We start from the raw sequence: 25,433 nt of genomic DNA on the forward strand, positions 1-25,433 counted from the left end.
CTGGTGGGTAAGTTCAGGGAGATCATTTGTGGATTGTAAATCAATCCAGCTGATAGTTTTCTTTTGTTAATCATTGACTCGATTACTTAATATAATCGGGTCTGTTGCGATTCCAAAGAGTCGTTTAAAGGTGATTTTAAGGGATAAAAGGTCTGAGATTGGTCAAAAAAGGAATTATTCACTCCATAAACCCCAGACAAATAAGCTTTATGGATTTATCAAAAGTAGTACTGTGGTATAGCAAAAATCATGCTTCTTTCTGATTAGCGTTTACAGCTTTATATCATAAGGTCTTATATTCATTGTGGATTTGAAAACATTTTTCAGTACATTTAACACTTTTTTAATGCAAGTCGCACTTTATAAAACACAGTTGCGTAACTTGAACAGATGGCAGATTAAATTAAGAGGGCATATTTTTATTTTTTTAATTATAAATAGAAACGTGTTTATATATGTTATTTATTTTTTAATAAGGTAAAGTTATGTATATATTTCAATTAATAATCTCAAGTTGGATGGAAACTAAATAGTGTATGCACTTGGGATACATAATGTTTATCATAATACTTTCTTGACAAAATTGTATATTGTATATGTTTTATTATTTTTAAATTAATTTAATCATTTATTATTTTTTTAATTTGAGCACATTTGAAATGCTTTTCCTTTCTTTCTTTCTCTTTTTCTTTCTTTCTTTCTTTCTTTCTTTCTTTCTTTCTTTCTTTCTTTCTTTCTTTCTTTCTTTCTTTCTTTCTTTCTTTCTTTCTTTCTTTCTTTCTTTCTTTCTTTCTTTCCGTCCATCCGTCCCTCTATATGTCTGTCTATCCAGAGAGTAATAATTAATCATTTTTATTTACTTATTTGAATCTAATTTAATCTATTTAACCGATTAATATATATATATATATATATATATATATATATATATATATATATATGTATATAATTTTTTTTATCTCATTTTTTATCTATTTGGTTACACTTAAGGCGTCTTTATTACACTGTAATTATACACTTAAGTACTGAATAATATTAAGTAACTGCATGTACTTTGTATAGTGTTAGGTTTAGGGATAGTTGCATGGAAATATGCATGAGTTATTACTACATCCCTCTATATGTCAGTCTATCCATCCATCTATCCATCCGTCCATCCATCTATATGTCTGTCTATCCGTCCATCCATCCATCCATCCATCCATCCATTTTAGTTTATGAATGTGCTCAGAGACATATTTTGTGTTTCCCTTCATGTTTTGTCCAAATCCCAAACTGAAGCTGTCATATTTGTCACAACTTGTGATTTTGAAGGATGTGAAAACCATCTGTTAGTCTTTTACTTCCAAACACAATCATCTAATGAGCCCTTACTGATGATCCATCAATTTAAACCCCATCCGTTCTTCTGTGTCTCAGATGAGGAACTCAGTGGCAGTGATGTTCTGGAAGACGCTGTTTATCACAACGCAAAGTCTCACCACTTGTTGTCATGGTCAGAACAAACGAGCGAGGGTTCGCCAGACCTGGTGGCTCAGATATCCGATCACCAGAACGAGCAAGAAGAGGAGGAACACAATCAGGACTTTGAAGACAAAAATCAGGAGGAGATCAGAGCCAGCTATCACCTGTCTCCAGACAGAGAGGCAGACGAGGAAGAATGGAGCGTTCCTCCGTCCCTAACGAAAGTCAACGGGATCCATCACAGCCCAAGTCCACCTGCAGACGATGCTCTTTTAAAGAGACTCCGAATAGGTCAGCAGCTCCAGGAAGACGCTCTTTCTGCTTACATTAACAGAAACAGTGCAGGGAACTTTATGGAGGAGTATGGCTCTGTAAGAGAGTTCAGCGACAGTGAGGAGGAGCTCCAGACGCCCAGGATGGAGGAGCGAGGAGGTGTTTGGGGTCCAGGTCTGGTGGCCAGACGTCTGGAGCTGGATAGGGCCCGACTGAATCTCAGTCTATTAGAGCAGGCCATGGTGCTGCAGTCTGAACATAGACAGGTCATTCACAGTGCCTACAAAGACATGGACCGCTTCCTCCTGGAGCAGATGAACCATGATCGGAGGCAGCAGAGGATGCTGGAGATAGATGCTCGGACCATGTACCACAGCAGCAAAGGTGAGAATCACATTTTCACAAATTTTCGAATTCCTTGTAAATATTCTGATTCCTTAAAGTTGGCATGAAACATAAGAGTCATTCAATCAGGAGTCGAACTAGACTATGTGTTTGATTCACTAAAAAGAACCAGCTCATTAGAGTAATTTATTCAGCCCTCGGTCTTCACTAGTCATGCTGTATATTTTTCTGATTCGTAAAATAAACCTGGTTCATAAGAGTTATTCATTCACTTCACGCTTTATATGTTTGTGATTCGCTAAAAAGAACCGGCTCATTAGAGTAATTAATTCAATGGTTGAGGGATTTGGACTACAGTGGTTATGCTGTCTGTTTTGCGGTTTTGCAGTGCTTTCTAATAGGCTAAGCATTGCAGGAAACTCTGTCAGTGTGTTAGTGGATTTAATGTGACACCATTTTGTCAGCATTTTTCGTCAGCATTGGTGGAATAATTCACATGTGAGAACCGCGAACAGAACCAAACGTCATTCAGTTCACTTTTTAAAGCGGAAATTGTTATGAAAACTTCTCTGTTCTCAGCTCTAACTTCACTACAACTCTACCACAGCTACAGCTTTAATACAGATTCACTACGGCTTCACACTTACCATAACTTCACTACAGATTAGGCAGTGTTTCAATTGTTCACTACTCAACAACAACAACAACAAAACAAAAAAAACTTCAGAAAAGAATAGCCAATCGAATTTTTTGTTGCTTGTTAATCGTTTTATTTGCCGTTTTAATGTTAATTGTAAATTCTTCTTCACTTACTGCATTAAAAACACCTTAATTTCTTATCATAGTAATTCTTTTTATTTGTATTAGGCCTATAAAAACTCGTGTTTATATGCGGCTGTGTGGAAAACCAGAGGTTTTCAATATTTTAAATGCCATGGCCCTCCAAATATGATCATCCTCAAGTGAGAGACCCCCATTCTAACATTTAATGGGCATCTATCTTTTAAACACTGAATGCTATAAATATAAAATTAGTTTCTATTAAGTTGCATTATTTTATTTTTTTTCTACTCATTATACTATAGCAATATATAGTTAAATGTATTATTTATTTATTTGTTTATTTAATTTTGATCTTTTTTATTTATATTAATTTTTATTTACTTATTTTAATCTAATTTAATCTATTTAACTGATTAATAACAAACTATTTTTTTTATTTAATCTAATTTTTTATTTATCTATTTGGTTACACTTAAGGTGTCTCTGTTACACTGTAATTATACATTTAAGTACTGATTAATATTAAGTAACTACATGTACTTAGTATAGTGTTTGGTTTATGGTTAGTTGCATGGAAATATGCATAATTTATAGTTATTGCTATAATAACTACATGCAACATAGTTAACAATGACACTGTAAAATAAAGTGTTACCACTTATTTTAATCTAATTAATTTATTTACTGTTTTTCTCTAGACTTTTCCACCTGTCACTCCCTTGTGGCCCAGTTTGAAAACACCTGCTTTACAAAATTTCATAAAATGTGTTTGTGCAAAACTAAAAATCAACATGCAAGAAGAAAGACACATAGAGAGATTCTAGCCCAGAGGGATAGATAAATAAAATCCTCTTAAGTGCTAAAAACATTTTGGCTAGAAAATACTTAATAGTAAATAACCAACATGTTTTATTAAAAAAAAAAAAAAAAGTACAAGTACAGGAAGAAAATCTTCTGATGACATCTCTTTAACACGGAGTGCTGGATTTTTATCGGTATCAGCCAGATATTTTACCATGAGCATAAATTAAGTCATAAATCCTAGTAAAGTATCTCTGATGTGAGCTTTAAGCACTTTGGTTCTTGTGATGACTGCTGTTTAATGGGTAATCTCTGAAGATAATCTCTCTATGGATCAACACTAAGAAACCGGTGCCCTGCATAAGACCGCAGCCTTAACTAATGTCACGGATGAAAACATACATACCCAGCATGATTTCACAGGATGCGCTTCAGCTTACATAGAGAGAAACGCGATTGGACGGGATGAACTATGACTACATTCTTGAAGAGCAATGTATTTACTGTGTGTGTGTGTGTGTCTGCGTTATAGACTCCCCTCGGACAGAAAAGAAAGACATCAAATGTCCGACCCCGGGCTGTGATGGGACGGGTCATGTGACAGGCCTCTACCCTCATCACCGGAGTCTATCAGGATGTCCCCACAAAGTCAGAGTGCCCCCAGAGAGTGAGTCTGTTCTCATGTTACGCATCACTTCCTGAGGACATTAGACACATTTCCTCCCTTCACAGCAGTACAATACAAACAGAACAAATACAATTAGTGATAACAACACTGTGATCATTTTCAGCCCATAAATATTCATGCTACACTAATGATCAAGGTTTAGTTGTAGAGATACTGAGGGATAAAAGATTACATGGTGACTGTTTAACTAAACTGCCTTTATTATATTCAGCACATTTCTGCATTGAATGAAGAAAATTCAATTTAAATGTGTGCTACAAAAAATATCTAATAGTTATTTATTTATATTAAAAAAATTAAAATAAAAATTGTAAAAAGAGAGATTAGGTTTTTCCCAAAAAGTTTATAATTTGGCTGTCATTTATTTTGTGATTTTTATATCATGATATGACATTATCTTTATTTAGTTGTCATTACCAAACTGGTATGTATTTGAGCATTTTAAATTCAGAAGCAACTTGTTTCTTTTTATTTTTGTAAGTTCAAAGCTAATTTACTGGCAAACTTAACTTGTCAAAATCTTGGCCAAATTTTCTCCAAAATTTGAAAAATTATTCCAGGGGATGTGATAAACATTTGATAAATATCATATACAGATGTTACACATAATTTGAAGAAGCGTCCTTTTTCAAGATTTCAATTAGTCAAAATTGTCCCGAATTAAAAAAATAAAATAAATCACAAATATGAAGTAATTTGCATGTCAATTATGTACATAAATGCATTTCATGTACTTACTACGTATCTTGAGCCTTCCAGTGGAAACCATATAATGCTGCAAGCTGAAAGTAAAAAAAAAAAAAAAAAAGAAAGAAAGAAATTTTCAGCCGTCAACACAACTGAGGTTTGATTTCCTGCGGTATGCAAATTAAAAATGCAATCCGGAAACAACTTTTCACTTGCTGTTTTCTCCATTTGAGAGTAGCACAACAAACATTCGCCATTAAACAGTGATGTGACAAAAGGAACAGAAAATGTAATTAAGTTTTTTCCCTTTTTTTCCTCCAATATGAAAGCATGTACTCCTAAACCAGAGGCAGCATTCTGCAAATCAAAGGACCCGCGGATGCAGCCTAAATAGACGGGCACATCCTCCAAACTAATTATGAACAGAGTGAAAAGTTGCTAAGGATACTGGATAGGACTTCAACAATAAGTGTGTGTCTCTTAAATGGTAATCAAAATGTTTTTGTAGTCGTGATGTTTTGCATGTTCATATTTGAAGGGAGACACAATTTCAAGTTACAAAGAATCACATGGAAAACTTTATTTAGCATAAAACCTTAAAACAGCTGCAGTAGAAGCTTAAATGCTGAATTATTCTTTAATGTAATTTCTCTTCTTTATCTAAAAAGTTTCATATTATATTCTTTTGGTTTTTACAGTCCTTGCCATGCACGAAAACGTCCTTAAATGTCCGACCCCTGGCTGTACAGGAAGAGGTCATGTCAACAGTAACCGTAGCACGCATAGAAGGTGAGCGCAATGAAAACAGCTTTTTTTAAATTTCTTTTTTTACTCAAATCACATTCTATTAATTTGTATACAAACTTCCTTTCTCATTGTAAGCAGATTTGTGTTGATATTTCGCAGCGGGGAGGCAGTTGCTGGAGGAACGTGATGTTTATAATAACGTTACCATTCGACCCGAAGAAAATATTTCATAGCATTATTATTACTCTATTTTGCACTGTTGCAATGCTTTAAACCACCTTAAAGATGCCCTATTATGTCCTATTTCAATGTCTTGATTTTGTTTTTGTGGTCTACTAGAATAGGTTTTCATGCTTGAATGTTCAAAAAAGCACATTCTTTTTCACATATTCTCCTAGTCTGTCAGTAATGCTTTGTTTAGTTCTGGTCTCTATGAAGCCCCTCGTTCTGAAAAGTGCATTGTGCTCTGATTGGTCAGCTGGACCACTGTGTTGTGATTGGCCAAATGCTTCCAGTGCGTTTTAGAAATGTCCCGCCCCTTACCATAACCACGAGTTTCAACACACTTCTAACCCAACTTAACTAAGCCTCGCCCCATTTTTTTTTTTTTTTTGCATATGCCTTGGGCAGGAATTATTTAAATGAAGAATACTGCAACCTTTTTCATGCTCAAACAGCAACATTAACACACTAAAGAAAACTAAAAATTTATAAAAGCATAATAGGACCCCTTTAAAAGCTCAAACATGTTCATTTACCCCAAGAAAAAAAAAGGGATGAACATTCAGTGAAAACTTGGACATTTACTTGAAAAGAAACATGAAGTTTCGCTCTATCAGGAAAAATCCAAACAAAATGTTAATGGCACTTAAGTAGACTATAAAACAATGTGATGTTTATCGCATAGAAACTATCGGATTCTTTGTAATTGAATGACTATTTAATGCACCCAAATTCAATTAAAATAAAGTTAACAACCCAGAGGAGGCCACGAGGAGACTAACTCCACACTTCTGATGTCTGTTTTCAGTCTCTCAGGCTGCCCGATAGCTGCTGCAGAAAAGATCTCCAAACCGCAGGAGGATCCCACAAAGTGCAGACAGAGTGCAGAGAGAATGGCGAGGTAATACACCTTCATCCAGGAGCAGCCCTGTGTCTTATGGAGGTCTTGATTCCTTTACATCAAGCAAGTTCAAAATAAGTTCATAAATCATCTTTCTGAAGAATAATAATAAACATCTCATCTGTTCATTCGGTTACACTTTATTTCGATGATCTACTTTAAACATCCTAGTTAACTATAAGTAACTTTGCAACTACAGTACATGTCAACTAACTCTCATTAGAGTAGTAGTAGACTGTTAGGTTAGGGTTAGGTGTTCGGATTAATAGAATAAACAGATAGCAGATATTGAGCACACAGTCTACTAATACTCCAATAAGACTTAGGGTGCTTTCACACTAGTACTTTTGGTGCGCACCCGGGTTTAATTGACTATAGAATTCAGTTTGTTTGGATGATGTGAAGTTGAATGCTGTCTTCAGAACTCAGGTGTGCACCCGCAAACCGGTTCGGACCCATATAAAGTAATCTGAACACAGTCCAGCGGGGGAGGGGGAGTAATCGAACTCTGGTTCGGACCAGGCAATCAAACTGAGTGTGGAAGCACCGTTAGGGTGTGTCAGGTTTGATTTGATTAGTATGGTCCTGTTAGTATGGTTCATTTGAATAAGTGTGAACGCTGCCATCTGAATCTTGGTGCACACCAAACAAGCGGACCGAGACCCTAAAAAGATGGATCTCGAGGTGTGTTCACACTTGGCATGTTTGATTAAAATGAACCCTGGTGTGATTACTCTGTTAGTGCGGTTCATTTGAATAAGTGTGAATGCTGCCATCTAAATCCTGGTGCGCACCGAACAAGCAGACGAAACTGCTGAAAGGATGGGTGTCGGCCCACTTCCAAATGAACTCTGATGCGGTTTGAATGAAATATGAATGCAACACAGACCAAAGTCATGTGAACGAACCAAAAACATGACACCATGTCATAAGATTCGACCCTAAAAAGGACAGAATGCTCATCTGTTTTTTCTCATCATAGTCACAATGTTGGCCACCACAGTTGGATACAGGCATCAGAACCGCGTCTCCTTGCATAAGATCTTCATTTGTGTGTATGACGGAGAGATTCCTGTCATTGTTTTGGCTCCTTTACACATTTTATAAGCTCTTCACAAGTTCAGAATACCATCATATGTAGGCTACGCACACACAACAAGCGCATTTATCCCAGCACACAGCATTGTTTTTTGATGTTCGATAAGTTCTGTCACAAAATATACATCATACATCATAAAAGCCGACCAATCAGAACGTATCCCATTTTTTGGTGTAAAAATGCCAATGTGAATGCTAAGGGGACTAAGACAAAATTTTTTGTTAGTCCAAATGAACCGAACAACAAGTGTGAACACAACCTCAGTCTGCTTTCAGATGAACTCTGGTGTGGTTCGACTGAAATATGAACACAACACGGATCAAAGACATGTAAACTAACCAAAAACAAGACATGATGTCACAAGATGCGACCCTAAAAAGGACAGAAGGCTCAAGCAAACCTGCTTTTTACCTCATCATAGGCATCAGAACCGCACCTCTTTGCAGCAGATCTTCGTTTGTGTGTGTGACGGACGGATTCCTGCTGTTGTTTTGACTCCTTTACACATTTTATAAGCTCTTCACGAGTTGTCAGCTCCTTCATATACCATCATATGTATGCACATACAGCGAGCGCATTTAGTCCAGTACACAGCATTGTTTTGGATGTTCGACGAGTTCCGTGGCAAAATATATGTATAACAGTGTGAACTGTCAGGATTTTTTGGTCCAGACCAAAATAACCAAGAGAACCAAACTACAAGTGTGAACACACCCTTAGTTGCCTTGTAGTTGCAAAGTTGCTTATAGTTAGTAGAATGTCTAAATTGGACCATAGAAATAAAGTTTTACCTTAAATTCTTTTGGAGCTTCAAATTATATAAACAAAAAAATCTGATTTGGTTGCGAATGATTCATTAAAGATGAAATGTCATTTTTTTATGCCAAAGAATAAGCAGCAATAAAAACACGTTTCTGAACTCACAATTCTGAACTCTTGATTCTTCCTTTCTTTAGACCTTTAGGACACATGAAGAAATTTGACTTCACATACAGATTTGCACATCCTATGGCAGCGTTGCAGGCCAGCATGGCCAAAGACATGGACAAGTACACTAAAGGCCATTTTGACTACGCCAGTTTTGACGCCCAGGTCTTTGGCAAGCAAGCTCAGATGGCATCCGACCAGAGTCACGAATCTTCACACTTTCCTGACTGTGAGTGTCTATTTTGCTTCAAATCAAAGGTTACCCAGCATGCACTGACATTACTGTTTAAAAGAAGAACTTGTTTTCAGTGTCATCATGTGTGACTTCGAGCAGTATATGTGCAGTCACTTGTTTGAGCCATACAATCTGCTCTATACAGTCTTTATGAAGCACCCTGATTTAGGCCAATAATCAACCACCTAGAAACACCCTAGCAACCACATAGCAACAATAAAAGCCACTCAGAACACCGTAGAAACTGCATAGCAACACCCTGGCAGTGAGCTTTGCACATAAAATCTTTTATATAAAAATATATATAAAAAAAACAACATATATATATATATATATATATATATATATATATATATATATATATATATATATATATATATATATATAAATTTTGTTTTATATATATTATTATAAATATATATATTATATATATTAAAAAATAAATAAATAAATATATTAAAAAAACATATATATATATATTATTTATTAATTTTGTTTTATATATATATATATGATGAAATGTAATTATTCTCAGCTTAAAATGCAGAGACAACTATAAGCCATTTGAAGTTTAATTGGATATTATTTTATTAATGTAATATTAACTGAATATTAAATTATCAATACATCAAATTAACCTACAAATGGCTAACTTGTCTGTGCATTATTTATATTCATTTTATATTAATTATTTATCTACATATGAATTGATACATATAATTATATATATTATAATTATATACACACACACACACACACACACACACACACATATATATATATAATTCTGTACATGTAAATGTATAACAATATTTTTTAATATTTACATTAATGTATAAATTGTAACTGATCATGTGTACAGTGTATGTATATATATATATATATATATATATATATATATATATATATATATATATATATATATATATATATATATATATATATATATATATATATATATATATATATATATATATATATACATATATATATATATATTTATTTATTTATTAGGTGCTGTCTAATCGATTAATCGCAATTAATCTCATCTAACAAAAGTTTGTAAATATATATTTGTGTATTATATACATATATATTTACAAACTTATGTTCGATGAAACATTAATATATATATATATATATATATACACATGTATATATTATTATTAATTAAATAAGAAATATAAATGTAAATAAATATTTTTATTAATAAATTAAATTTTAGGTATAAATTAAAACTGATCTTATTATGCAGAGATAGAGAGTGGAGGAAGCACAAGTCCACCTCTATGTAGACAGCCAGGTTAAAAGAAATGATGCATATGTTAAAGCATAATTATTTCTTTTTTTTTATAAAACATGAATATATGTATATTTTTTAACCTGCCTTTTTACATAGATGTGGATCTGTATTCGCTCTATTTGCATAATATGATCATTTACAATGTCTCCTCTCTTTCCCTGAGTACTAACTCTAGCTACCATTTTCAGCCGCTCAGTTCCCCTGTTTTCTGGGTCCTGTTGGACGTATGATCATGCCCGGAGACAACAGCCCCAGTCGCCATAAAGCCCAAAGCAACACCCTCCAGTCCAACATCGCATCCGCAGCCATCCTCAACCTCTCCACCCGTTGCCGAGACAACAGCGAGGCCCTGCCCCCCAGCCGGCCCCTGGCATCATCCACAAAGGTAATCAAATTAGACCACTCAGAAAAAGGTATTTAATGTGGTCATTCTGAAACAACTGTGATTTGTGTATGAAAAAGAGGAGTAACATCAAAAGACACTTTTTGGCACAGAGAACTGTGTTGCCTCTGGTGGCACAACAACAAGAGAGTGGGAGCTTTTTTCTTTTACCCACACTGCCCCTAGAGCTTTAATGTACACAAAGGAGAATTTGTGTAATCACATCAAAAAGAGTTGGGAGGAATACAATCACAGCTTCCTTCTCTATGACAATTATAAGGCTTTTTGTAAAACATGTGGCCGTGCATTTGATTTCTACTTGCTCTAATGGTAATGTTGGGGCTTTCTCTTGTTTGCAGGAGAGAGCGTGTTTTTTTTTTTCTTCACTGCAGATGGTCAAAGACATTTTGCTAAGTAATATATTATCCTAGATAAGCTCGCACAGATCCTTTGGCGTTGATCTCTAACAGACGATCTATGAGAAGTTGGATTAAATCAATTGGTTGGGGGATTAATAGACATCACTCTTTTATTTAAATTAAATAAGAATAGTCTGCACAGGCCAGTAGATTATTTATGTTACAGTGTGAAAATGGATATCTGAATCAGTTTTACACTTATGTTCTTTTATATATATATAATAAAAATGGAAAGTGCTGTCAAAAATGGATTACAATGCATGTTGGAGTCATGGCGTAGCGGTTAGTGCATATGGGCAAAGCATGTTTGAATCCAGCTTGTGACATTTCCTGTATTCTTTCTTTTTTCTCTCAGACAAAAGCGGAAAAATGCCCCCAAAAATGAGCTGTTATGATTAAATATAAATTCTGCTGACTTTATACATTTGTAAAAGTATAAAAAATCTTTTCTATAAAAAAATACAAAATATACAATATAATATTATTTATTAATAATATATGTTTATGTATATGTGTGTGGGTGTGTGTGTGTATATTACATATATAATATATAATAAAAATATTATTACAATTAATTATATTTTTTTATTAAATATTATACATATATATATTATATACATTTGTTATTAATTAATGATATATTTGTATATGTAAAACAATAATAAATAATCAATAAATACAATAAATAATTTATATAAGAAAAATAGTATTAAAATTATTATATAATTTGTATAATATATATGTATATATTAATAAATATTATATATATAATTTATTTTTATTAAAATAATTTATATATATATATATATATATATATATATATATATATATATATATATATTATTAATAAATCGTATTATATATATATGTGTTTGTGTGTGTGTGTAAAACAATAAGACTATAAGTTTATAAAAATAATTTATATAAGAATAATAGTATAAAAATTAATTATATAATTTGCATAATATATATATTATTAATAAATGATATGTATGTATGTATATAATATATATTAGTGCTGTCAAATCGATTAAATTGATTAATCACATCTAACATAAAAGTTTGTTTATATAACTTGTGTACATATATTTATGTGTGTGTATATATATATATATATATACACACAGACGTAAACACACACACACATATATATAATATATATACACACAAATATATAAACATAAACTTTTATGTTACATGTGATTAATCACAATTAATAGTTTTGACAGCCCTAACATATTTTTAAAACAAAGATTCATATATAAAAAACTCATTGTTATGTCATTGAAATGTAATTGAACTTTCTTTCTATTGTGCTAACATAATAAAAACTACAGGATCCTAATGCTGTATATTTTACTAATAATTAGAAACAATATACAGTATGATCCATCCAGTTCGGTGGCTTCGATCAAAGCAGGTCTTCCTCTTAGACAGCGAGAGATATAACTGAGAGAAACTCGCAGAAGTATGGCGTGAAACGCTTCACACACCTACACACCACACAGGCCGTTCGTAGTCCCAACACGCAGTGGGCAGAGAGCAGGTATACTGTACAAACTGAGCGAATGAATAAAACAGTGTTAGCCGATCTGTCATCTGCTGATGTCTGTGTCGAAATGTCTTTATGCATGTTAAGTATCTTGATTTCCCTGTTTGTGCCAAGTTGCTTGTTTTTTTTTCCTAAGAATAAGGCTTAACGTCTTGCAGCGTTTCAGTGAAGTGTGGGAGAAAGATGTCACCTCACTTGTTTCTGAGGCTGGAGAGAATGTCATCAAATGAGAAAAACTCACATAGTGCACAGGGATGAACTCGATAGGTGCACTGTCGGTCAGTTCTAGCTGGTTAGAGAGAGTGCCATATTTGGTTTGTAATCTGAATTATCATGATTAGTTTCTGAAAAGCTCTCCTTTGTTTGCTACCATGTGGAATGTGTGTGATATAATTGGTGTGACACGTTTTAGTTAACGAGTTTCATAAAAACTCTTTGCTATAACACAAATTTACACACCTGCACATCTGTTGGTGAAAATATTAAGCAATGCAGAGCTTTAAAACTCACTCTTAATGTTGTTGACCTAAAACCACTGTGGTTGACATCTCAAAACCAGTTTTCACTGGAAAAAAAAATAGAAGAAAAATAAATAACTCCAATTCATATCTATGTCCATGAACTAGAAAAAGTGGCATTGATTTTTTTTTTACTTATTTAATTATTTCATTTCACAATAAGAAAATGTTTTTTAAAGTATAGCAACTGTAGTATGTACACTACTCTTCAAAACTTTTAGGGTACTACTCACTACTTCAGTCTTCAGTGTCACATGATCCTTCAGAAATCATTCTAATATGCTGAAGAAACATTTCTTATTATTCTGTTGAGTTACACACATAATTGTAAAAAGTTAAGAGTTAGGGGTTCGTTCAAGTCTCTAACTAGCAATAGTGTGGATTTTCTAGTTCTACGCTTGGAAGACAAGTTCAAAACACTATTTTCTGATAGAAAAAAGTGTTGTAGTTAGCAAAGGTTGGTTATCTACAAGGCTTTTTATGTTCCTTTTCATTTAGGACTCGCTCATTGAGGTAGACGAGAACGGAACGCTGGATTTAAGTATGAAGAAAAAGAGAGAAAAGGCGAGAGACTCTCCTGTGATGCCAGTGTTAGGAGATGCTCTTTTCACCCCACCTGAATCTTCTCTAGCCAAAGCGACGGGTCTCCAGATCTCCCCGGCCATCTACCGTGTTCTTTATGAACGGGATGCCTGGGACACACCGCTGAACTACAGCAAAACACCTGTCCAACAAGACAAAGAGGTGAGAGAGAGGCAGCTACTGAAGTATGAAGTATAACTTTTACAGGTAGTGTTTTTAAAATATTTCATACATGCAAGTTCATACATGAGGACGAATGCTAAAGGGGAACTATTATGCCCCTTTTCACAAGCTGTAATACCCCACAGATCATTTATTATAGCTTGTCAAATTTGCCCCTATTTGGGTGTGAGCAAAAACACATTTTTGTGTGTCCCTTTAAATGCAAATGAGCTGCTGCTCCCAGCCCACTTTTCAGAAGAGGGCGGAGCTTTAACAGCTCTCACTTCGGTTGCTCAACAACAACAAAGCTGGAGAATCTCACGCAGCCAAAATGAGGATTGTCAGTAACGATGTTCAGTAACTGGACGTTTCTGAATGGTTAGTGGATAAATGTATGTAGTTGCTGTGGAGTTGATTCAACTCATCGACTAGCATGTGCCGTCATGTTCATCTTTTGTGCAAATCCAGTGTTGAATTGACCCTCGTTTGTGAAGCAGTCCGGTGTAAAATGACGGCATGGTAACAACACTCTACTACAACAACTCTTCCTCTTCTCTAAAGCAGCCCAACATGGCCACACCCCCTTTGTTGTGTGTTCTTGGGGGCAGGGTTTATGTAAATTAAGAAGCTTGTTGTAGTCCCTACAAGCTGTTTGTTGTAGTCCTTAAGTAGAAAATATCTCTCTTTGGACTGAACTTTGAGCGTTGTAACTTTGCAGATGTTGTTTATGCTCAAACAGCAACATTACACACTAATTAAAGTTAACTAAAGTTAATCAAGGACCCCTTTAAAGTCCGAGTAATATATTGTGTAAAATCTCAAGGTTTAAATGCATCACATATCAAATGATTGGGGTTGGTAAGATTTTTAAATGTTTTTGAAAGAAGTCTCTTCTGCTCACCAAGGCTGCATTTATTTGATCAGAAATACAGTAAAAACTGTAATATTGTGAAATATTATTACCATTTTAAATGACTGTTTTGTGTTTGAATATGTCTTAAAATGAAATTTATTCCTGTGATTCAAAGCTGAATTTTTCAGCATCATTACTCCAGTCTTCAGTCACATGATCCTTCAGAAATCATTCTAATATGATGATTTTGTGCTCAACAAACATTTCTTCTTCTTATCAAAATGTTGAAAACAATACAATACAAAGTTGTGCTGCTTAATATTGTGTGAAAAACATTTTTTGATGAATAGAGACAGCATTTATTTGAAATAGAAATATTTTTATAAAATTATAAATGTCTTTACTGTCACTTTTGATCAATTTAATGCATCCTTTTTGAGTAAAAGTATTAATTAATTTATAATTCCTAATTACTTCAAAATTGTATTAAACTCTAATAGGATTGGGTGGAAAATTAATAAAGTCTAATTATAATAATGTCCTGAGGAAACCACATCCAGTGTCTAAATGCTCTTTGTGTACACTACATTAGAAACATATTCAACATAAAACCCTTAAGTTTCGACTTATTCATCTAAATTATCTCCTTCAGTCAGTCACAACCTTAAGGCACTCTGTCTGTTGTGATATGCCGCTCTGACACGAAAGCAAAATTGAAAATAAATTGCAGAAGAATGTTCCTGAAAAGCTGGCAATTTTTTATCCTCTTTGGAGTCAAAGAACAAACCCAGGCAGTTGTATGTTTGTCTGATTCTCCATCTGACATCTGGTTCTCAAAGATACTTACCTGATAAAAAAAAAAGTAAGTAAATCCAAAGGTTTTACACCCAGCTCTCCCTTCATAAATACTATGAGGGATTACACCAGAGTTTAAATGGATATATGTTTGACTAAGCAGCATCAAACCTCTCACAGACTATTAGGGGCTGTGTGCTTACAGAATGCCAGTTTTAAGTGACCATCATGACTTCAAAATTGCAGAGTGTTTTGACATTTTGTTCTTTGTCTTGTAGATGGATCAGTTGGAGAAGGCATCTCTAGAGGATAAAGCGTACAATGGGGACGCTAACATGGCAAGTGCAAAAAACAAGATGCTCATAAGAGACACCAAAAAAGAGCTGATGAGGTAATACAATCATTTGAACCACTGTTCACACATTAGCATGCCTAAGATCTTATGTCTAGTCGATCAAGTAGATCATAAGCTGTAAACATTCATTCGGCCATTTATTCGGTTCTTATTCTCTTTGCAGTTGTCCAACACCAGGTTGTGATGGTAGTGGTCATGTGACAGGAAATTATGCGTCACACAGAAGGTGAGGAGCCCCGTCTACCGACACTCTCTTTATTTTTCAAGCTGCAACATCATCTTGAAAAATATACATTATGTCTCCTGTTTTTATTTTTTTTTTTTAGTGTATCTGGTTGCCCATTGGCTGATAAGACCCTGAAATCACTAATGGCTGCTAATTCTCAAGAGCTAAAGTAAGAATTAAAGTTACAGAGAATTTAAAGCAATAATGTAATGATGTAAATAAATGGAAAAATATATATTTTATTAATCATTATAACCACTAACTATTATTTTAATTTGAATAATATTTTAATTCTTAATATAATTTATTTTAATATTTTTTTTATTTTAATTTTAAATTAAATGTAATAATTATTTTAATAATTGTATTATAATTATAATATTAACATTATTAATTTATTAAAAATATTTGTTATATATATTCATTTCTATTTCTTTTAAAGGTGCCCAACTCCTGGTTGTGACGGCTCAGGTCATGTGACAGGAAACTATGCATCTCATAGGAGGTGAGCATCTCATTAGACAGAAAATCTCTCCAAAATAATCATAGACTTGAATGAAAGGGGAAATTGCAGTGACATTTTTGATTTTTTTGCACAGCATAAATGGTCATGCTTTTTATTACATAATGTTTAATTTTTAAACCAGTGTTTTCTAATTCAAGATGTTATACAAAGGCGCTCAGTGGGTTAAATCATTTGCATTTAAAACCGGGTAATCGCCAAAGAGTAAATACTTTGTGGCATTTCACGGCTGTTGAGGTAATGACCCCTGTTCAATGGCAACACGACAGGTGTCAAAGCTTGAAACATCACGCAGTAAACGCAGCGGCAGTATCTTTCCCACACACGCGTCTGCACGCTTGAACTTCTGAAAGGTTCGTCACATATGTCATGTTCCTTCCCAGTCTGTCAGGATGCCCTCGTGCCAGGAAAGGAAGCTTGAAGCTCACGCCAAGCAAAGAGGACAAAGAAGAGCCAGAGATGAAGTAAGACACCACCAAAACAATGACATCCAATTGTTTGGTGTTTTTATTCTGATTTAAGAGAAAGGATTTACTTTATACTAAATGTGTTTACTAAAGCTTCAACATTTTTCACAAAGATTCTTGTTTGTTTGATGAAAGATTTGAAAGATTGAACCGAAATGTAGTATGCACTTTCCATGAATAGGTTTTTTTTTTTTTTTTCTAGTATTAGAGGCACAAGTCCCATTTTTTTTCTCCAAAGTTTTAAAAACTATTATTGAATTATTTAAAATAAAATTAACCAAGCATGAAATGTAGCTAGATTTAAATGTATAAAATTGTGATTTGTCAGTATATTGGAAAAAAAAATTAAATTATTAACTTATTATTAACTAACTAATCTTTTAAATAAGTGCCAAAAACATAACATTTTGCTGTATCCCACATTTTTATCATATACATTTTTTTTTAAATATTGTTTGACCTCCTGATTTTGATGATCCTGTTTTTATTGATAATTTTTGTTAAAAAAAAAAAAAAGACCTTTAAAAGATATTTTTGAACAGTATTTCTAGGAAACAGTTCTACAAACATGAACTATCATATATATATATATATAGTTCATGTATATTTATATTTATATATGTAAAAAAAAAAATATTTTCATGTTTTATCACAACATTGTTTCTTTTGTCAAATCAACTTAGATAATTAATGTGGTTAATATATAATGTATATAACCAACAGAAATAATATAAACTTACTTTTTTAAGTCAAACCAACAATTCTTTTTTACAGTATACATATATAAATATATATATATATAACATACATATATACATATACACATACATATATATACATACAAACACACACACACACACACATACATTTTATATATATATATATATATATATATATATATAAAATTTATTTAAAGATAGTTCACGTTTGTAGAACCGCGCTTCCTAGAAAAAACGTTCAAAAATATCAGCTCAAAACTCTTTCCTCGTTTTCCCGTAAGATCTCGTTTAATTACAATTAATGCAGCAGTTTGCTCTTTAAAAACATAATACTATGGAGGAAAAAAAATTAATTGAATTGATTCCAGCCTTAAATCCGAAGTCTAACCCAGAGTGACAGGGCTTTCCTACTTTTGCATCTGGGCTAGTATTTCATTTTTAATTACTAATGCAAAGACGAGAGCTTAGGAATTAGACGGTAGCAGGTCCGCGCACATTAAAGGAGGAATAGAGAGGCAGAGAAATGGACGGCTGGAGAAACGGAAAGCAGACCCTGGCTACATCTGTAATGTCGCTAGATTATTGTAAATTGTCGGCCATATGGCCCATCTCTGTTGTTCAGCGGTCAGGGACGCCATTCCCGGAGCTGGACCCGACGGCCAGTGTTGGAGTCGTAATGTTGTCTTGTTTTAGTCAGTGTATTAGAGCCAAAACTGCCATAACAACCTTTCCCATATAGGCCTGTAGACAAGCTATTTGTACTATCCCAGATAACCTCTCACCTCTTCCAATATGGGCTATCAGGGAAAGGGTCAGCCACCTCCAAATCATGTGCTTTTTCCCCCCTGTGGAGGACGCACAACAATTATGTGCAATTTATGTCATTCCATTACTGACCTAGGGGGAAAGTGAGCAGCAAAATAAATTGGCCAACTCCTCACCACTCTAGTCTTCAACTTGGTAGGGCTTATGTTTTCCATCGGAGGCACGTTAACCTCCATGCCCGTAATTATTTACTGGAGTGCGTTTCCGACGAAGCGCAGACTTTTTTGCGTGTGCCGATAGAATTATTCCAGCCTTTTTTTTCTGTTTTGAATACATTTTTAATCAGCATTTCACAGGATTAATCTTCTTAATGGTATTTGAAAAGTCTTTCAACTCTGCAAATTGGGGGTGGGGGGGTGTTTACAGACAAAATGACAAATGCGCGACGGTGGTGTGGGGAAGTTTTAGCCATCAAATTATCAACTGAATGTATATGGGCTCATTTGTGTTTGCAAAGACTCTCGGTTATAAGCTCTGAAACTAGTTCAGTTCAATCTCAAATAAGAGATTATCTTCCACAATCACAGTGTTACTCTGTTGAGTTTAGGACAACAAAAGAGGGCTGCGCAGGGGGTTTAATTTAAGCATGTCGAGGGGTCAGGTCACATCTGTGTGTGTTTTGGCATGGTGACCCAGAAATCTATACCAAACAACCTTTGTGATGCAGATTATGACCTTGTTCCCTCCTAGCAAGTTATTAAAAATACAGAAATCTACATATGAATGCTACATAAATTCAGTCTAAAATGTTTTTAGTAGTATAACTCACACCACTTTAGCCAAATCAGTGTGTATTGTCTTGTTGTTAATGGCATGGTAAATAGGTATTTACTTTCTCGCGCACCAGGTGCCCGGTGGCAGGTTGTGACGGTCAGGGCCACGTGTCGGGTAAATACACGTCTCATCGCAGCGCCGGAAGCTGCCCCATCGCCACCAAGCGGCAGAAGGAAAGCTCCATGAACGGATCGGCCTTCTCCTGGAATGGCTGTAAACAGGAACTTCCGCACTGTCCTCTGCCCGGCTGCAATGGCTTGGGTCACGCCAACAACGTCTTCGTTACACACAGGAGGTGAGGAAACTATGTGATAACCTGAAACTTCAATTTTGATATTAAACTTTAAAACCCATCTACAGTATAATGAGACCTCTGGACACATTTATTGTGAACTTTCTGAGTAATCTGAGGAAATACATATTTACTATGCCATTAACAACAGGACAATTTACACTGATTTCACTAGAGACTAAAGTGGTGTGAGTTATACTACTAATAAACATTTTAGACTGAATATATTATGAACTATTATATAATATTATATTATATTATATTATATTATAAAAAAAATTGTTTTGGTCTTCAGACAATTTTTCATAATAAATAAAAAATATACATAATCAAAAAAGGTGTAGGCTGAAGATATTGTATTGTATTAAATAATAATAAATAAAAAAAAAATAAAAAAAATAATATATATATATATATATATATATGTGTGTGTGTGTGTGTGTGTGTGTGTGTGTGTGTGTGTTGTATCATATATAATCTAATATATCTATATATAATCTATATTTCACAATGTAATTTATTCCTGTGATCAAAGCTGAATTTTCAGCATCATTACTCCAGTCTTCAGTGTCACATGATCCTTCAGAAATCATTATAATATGCTGATCTGCTGCTCAAGAAACATTTAATGTGTACAATTGTACATAATATTTGTGTACAATATTTTTTTTCAGGATTATTTGATATATATTTTATATATATATATAAAATATATATAAAAAATATATTATATATATATATATATATATACACACACACATGTATGTACTATCTATCTATCTATATATATATATATATATATATATATATATATATATATATATATATATATATATATATATATATATATATATAAATGCAGATTACAGAACTGACTGTTAGATTATTTACAATATTATAACTACAGTACATTATCTCTGAGTTAGACTCACTCTTACAGTATCCAATAACATTATCATGTATAATTTTAAACATTCTGTGAATTTCACAGATTATGTTCATACTTATTTTTTATTTATTATCTGATGAATTCTAAAACTAAATTATAATTTATGTAGTTATAATAAGGAAAAACTACTTCAAATTGCTAGTATTGATCTGTAGATTTCGTCCCTTTCCAGTTTGTCAGGATGTCCACTAAACGCCCAGAGTATCAAGAAGAAGCTCTCCGATGAGGAGATGATGACCATCAAACTCAAAACCAGCAGTGGTGAGCAATTCAAGTGCTTAAAAGGATGACTTTAAAATAAAGCTAAAATGTTTGAGCTGCTAATATTATCATCATAGTGAGAGGTTGTGTTTATCTCCTGAGAATAAAAATAAAGAACTTCAAAAGTACAACAGCTCTCCCACATAATTAAGTTCAGATTTTGGAAGAAGTCTCTATCTATAGAAGTGTTCATTAACATTGCCTGGTGTGTCTCTTGTCAATCAGGCATTGAAAACAATGAAGACATGCAGCACTTGGATCACGAAATAAAGGAGCTAAATGAATCCAATCTGAAGATAGAAGCAGACATGATGCAGCTCCAGACTCAGGTAAATAACATTTCAATTTATTTCACCTTCTCACACGCTTGTGTGAGAAGATTGTGGGTAATGAAGTTTCACAGATAAGACCTCGTTTCTCCCTGTTTTAAAACAGATTTCATCCATGGAGTGTAACCTTAAGACTATCGAGGAGGAGAATAAGATAATTGAGCAACATAACGACAGTCTGTTGAAGGAGTTAGCGCGTCTCAGTCAAGCACTTATCAACAGTCTCACGGATATCCAGTTGCCGCAAATGGTGAGACGGACCTCACGCTGAAACATCTACTCACGCTGAGACATGCTCTTTTCCTACACATTTGAATCATTTTGACCTCACATTACCAGTTTTCTGATCGCTGCCGTCCCTTACAGAAATTGATCATGGTAACTGAAAACACTGTAAAATATCAGGTTGCATTGTGATGGTATTTGGCCGTAAAAGAGTGCGTTTGGGCACCAGGGATAAAAATTTAATTCATAAGTATAGGGAGGACATTTAATCAGTTCTTTTATGGATATCAAAAACAACAAGGAACAAGATATGGTTTAAAACTTTTCTATTCAAGCTCAGTTCAGATCATGATGTCACATCGCAGTTCAGTACATTATATCAAAAAGAGGGGGACGAGATTTAATTCCAGGCCCAGGAAGCACTTTTTAAGATCTTACAACAATGATAAATGAGTGACACTAAAATGAATCAGCATATAATTAAATTCAAACAATCAGATGAAATATTGCTGCAGTAATTCTTATGCAGGAACAGCAACAAAATATTAAGGGTCTTATCAGCTATAAATGTCCTTAAAGAACCAGCTGTACTTTTTTTTCACTTTGTACACTCTTAAAAAATGCTGGACTAAAAATAACCCATGTTGGGTTAAATATGGAAAAACTGAACTATTGTTTAAAAACGACTATATTGCTTGCTTAAAATTAACCTAAAATAGGTTGGAAATTAACATTTATGAATACGTTTAATAAATGAGCAGTAATTAAATACTAAACATTTTTAAATTGCTTCTTAATAAATGTACACCTTTTGATTATTACTGTTGCCTTTATACACTAAAAAATGCTGGGTTAATAACAGCCCAAGTTGGGTTCAAAATGGACAAACCCAGCAGTTGGGTTAAATGTTTGCCCAATGTGCTGGGTAGTTTTATTTAACCCAACTATTGTTTAAAAAATGCTATATGACTGGCTTAAAAAACTCAAAATAGGTTGGAAATTAAAAATCAGACATAATTACTAGAGGCAACAATAATAATCAAATGGTGAACATTAATTAATAAGCAATTTAATAAATGTTTGTTTAATTATTATTCATTAATTATTAATAAATGTACATGTATTAAACATATTAATAAATGTTAATTTCCAACATACGCTGGGTTCATTTTAAACAAGCAATATGATAGTTGAGTTAAATAAAACTACCCAGCAGCGTGGGCAAACATTTAACCCAACCGCAAGGTTTAAACAACCCAATTGCTGGATTTGTCCATATTTAGCCCAGCTTGGGTTGTTTATGTAGTAATTATGTCTGATTTTTAATTTCCAACCTATTTTGGGTTCGTTTTAATCCAGCCATATAGTCATTTTTAAACAGTAGTTGGGTTAAATAAAACTACCCAGCAGGTTGGTCAGACATTTAACCAATATGCAGTCCAAATAACCCAATCGCTTGGTTTGTCTATATTTAACCCATATTTGGGTTGTTTTTAACCCAGCATCATTTTTGCCAAAGCACAACATTAAAACTGTGGTAGCTTGATATTCGCCTCCGTTGTTATTAAAACAAGACGGGTCTTAAAACTATTTCTTGTTGTTTGAAGGAGGTTAATTTAATAAGGTGTATTGATTTCTTTAGAAATTAATTCAGTATGATTTGAACTAAACTAAACACTAACTAATGCTGGGTTAAAAACAACCCAAGTTGAGCTGAATATGGACAAACCCAGCAGTTGGGTTAAATGTTTGCCCAACCTGCTGGTGAGTTTTTATTTAACTCAACTATTGTTTAAAAATTACTATATTGCTTTAAAATGAACCCAAAATATGTTGGAAATTAACATATTTAATGATATGTTTAATTAATAAACAGTTATTAATAAGCTTAATGAATAACAATAAACATTTATTAAATTACTTATTAATAAATGTTCACCTTTTGATGATTATTGTTGCCTCTAGTAATTATGTGTCTGATTTTTAATTTCCAACATATTTTGAGTTCCTTTTAAGCCAGACATAAAGTCATTTTTATAGTCATAGTTGAGTTAAATAAAACTGCCCGGCAAACATTTAACCCAACCGCTGGGTTTGTGGGTGTATAGTTAAAAAGGTGCATGTTTGTAAGGGATGAATGCATTTATGAAACATGCATTTAGGAGTTACTGAAATCTGTTCTTTAATCTGTTCCAGGGTCCGATAAATGAACAGAACTTCGAAGCGTACGTGAACACACTGACGGATATGTACAACAACTCAGAGCACGAGTACTCGCCAGAATGCAAAGCCTTATTGGACAGCATCAGACAGGCCATAAAGGGCATCCATGTCTAAGTCCAAACTCTCTTTCACAACAGTTCGATCATCTGCGGAGGGCTGGCTTTGTGATCCGTGCAAGATATGTCTCGTGAAAAAAAGAATAACTCCATTCCATGACAAATTCATTGCACTGAAAAATACCAGCCACATTTTTACAGCTCAATGTTCCTCGTAGTGAGATTTGACCTCCTTTTGCACTTATTTATTTCCTATGGTTTGCTTGACTTTATTCCGTATTGTTCTTTTGTGTGTTGTTATATTATTGCTACATATTATCTTTATTCATCAGTACTATTTATCTCACAGTAATCTTATTTATTTATTTATTTATTTATTGCTGTCATAATTGTTGTTTTTTTGTTTCTGCAACTCCAAAATGCAAAGCCAATCTTACATATTGTGAATTTTATTTATTTACATTTACCTGCGTTTGTTGTACAATGACTGGGAGTTTTAATCGCTGACATTCGTGATGATTTCTTCTTCTTTTTTTACATTTTTTTTTAATTAATAACAGAAATGTAAGAATAGTCCACTTGCGCCACCTGTTGGTGAGCAGCTGTTATTGGTCTATTTGCACCCCTGAGTTATTTTTTTTTTTTTATGTAGTTAATGTGATTAATCCACAAATGACATCATTTGTTTTCACGCATAAATCTGTATTCTAATAAGTGAGCAAAAATAAGAATATTTTATCCCATTCGCTCTCCAAACGACTGTACAGCGACACTTGACCAGAGCAAAAATCAAATCATCCACGTTGAAGGACTTCATAATCGATTTCCGTTTCTGTTCATATGAACTGCCTTTGGTGTGCACATCCATGTGTGCATATATGTGCCTAAATGTAAATGAGTACATGGAATATGATATGTTTTGTGGTAGAGCAGTATTACGTGAATGGTGATTCATTTTATTCTGCAGTATATTTATTTTCTGAATGAAAAGCCTCTAAACTCTGTTTACCTACTGTTTATACGCCATTTTAAGTATGTAACGATATTCTTGTAAAAAAGTGTTTTATGATCAGGCACAATACGGTTTTTATTCTTTTCTGTAAGACTGAACTCCTCAACCTTTGGCTTCTTCTGTGAGACAAACAGTGGGCTCTCAAATGAAATTTTCTCATGTCTTTAACCCACTAAAATATAAAAACGGACAAATTCTCAGCCAAGCAATTGCAATAGAGAGTAATCTTTCCATTATGACTGAATCTGTACCACTTGATTTAGCGTTTAATGCAGGGCCGAGGTCATCGCAGCAGATCTGAGTGCTGCGCTACTATCACAGACGGCCTCGTTTTAAAGCTTTCTCTAACACTAAACGTACCCTTTTGCACTTTTATTCTGTTATTTAGTGTTCATTTTGAGCGGGTCACAGATGTGTGATCGGTGCAGGTTAATTAAGGAGTCGAACCTACACATTTTA

At 33.7% G+C, this 25,433-nt stretch overlaps 1 protein-coding gene across 1 annotated transcript in view; it reads left to right on the forward strand.

Annotated features, from left to right (window-relative positions):
• Positions 1–24,074, forward strand: part of st18 (ST18 C2H2C-type zinc finger transcription factor) — a 70,355-nt gene extending 46,281 nt beyond the window's left edge. Inside the window, 17 exon segments of the mRNA XM_067377654.1 lie at positions 1,420–2,121; positions 4,199–4,333; positions 5,740–5,830; positions 6,819–6,911; positions 8,967–9,166; positions 10,664–10,860; positions 13,845–14,090; positions 16,017–16,129; positions 16,257–16,319; positions 16,420–16,488; positions 16,762–16,824; positions 17,226–17,306; positions 19,701–19,922; positions 21,041–21,129; positions 21,355–21,458; positions 21,565–21,708; positions 23,880–24,074. Coding sequence (XP_067233755.1) covers positions 1,420–2,121; positions 4,199–4,333; positions 5,740–5,830; positions 6,819–6,911; positions 8,967–9,166; positions 10,664–10,860; positions 13,845–14,090; positions 16,017–16,129; positions 16,257–16,319; positions 16,420–16,488; positions 16,762–16,824; positions 17,226–17,306; positions 19,701–19,922; positions 21,041–21,129; positions 21,355–21,458; positions 21,565–21,708; positions 23,880–24,074 — 2,807 coding nt within the window.
• Positions 24,075–25,433: the final 1,359 nt, after the last annotated feature.

Source organism: Chanodichthys erythropterus, chromosome 23 (assembly GCF_024489055.1).
Source record: "Chanodichthys erythropterus isolate Z2021 chromosome 23, ASM2448905v1, whole genome shotgun sequence".
NCBI classification, from domain to species: Eukaryota; Metazoa; Chordata; class Actinopteri; order Cypriniformes; family Xenocyprididae; genus Chanodichthys; species Chanodichthys erythropterus.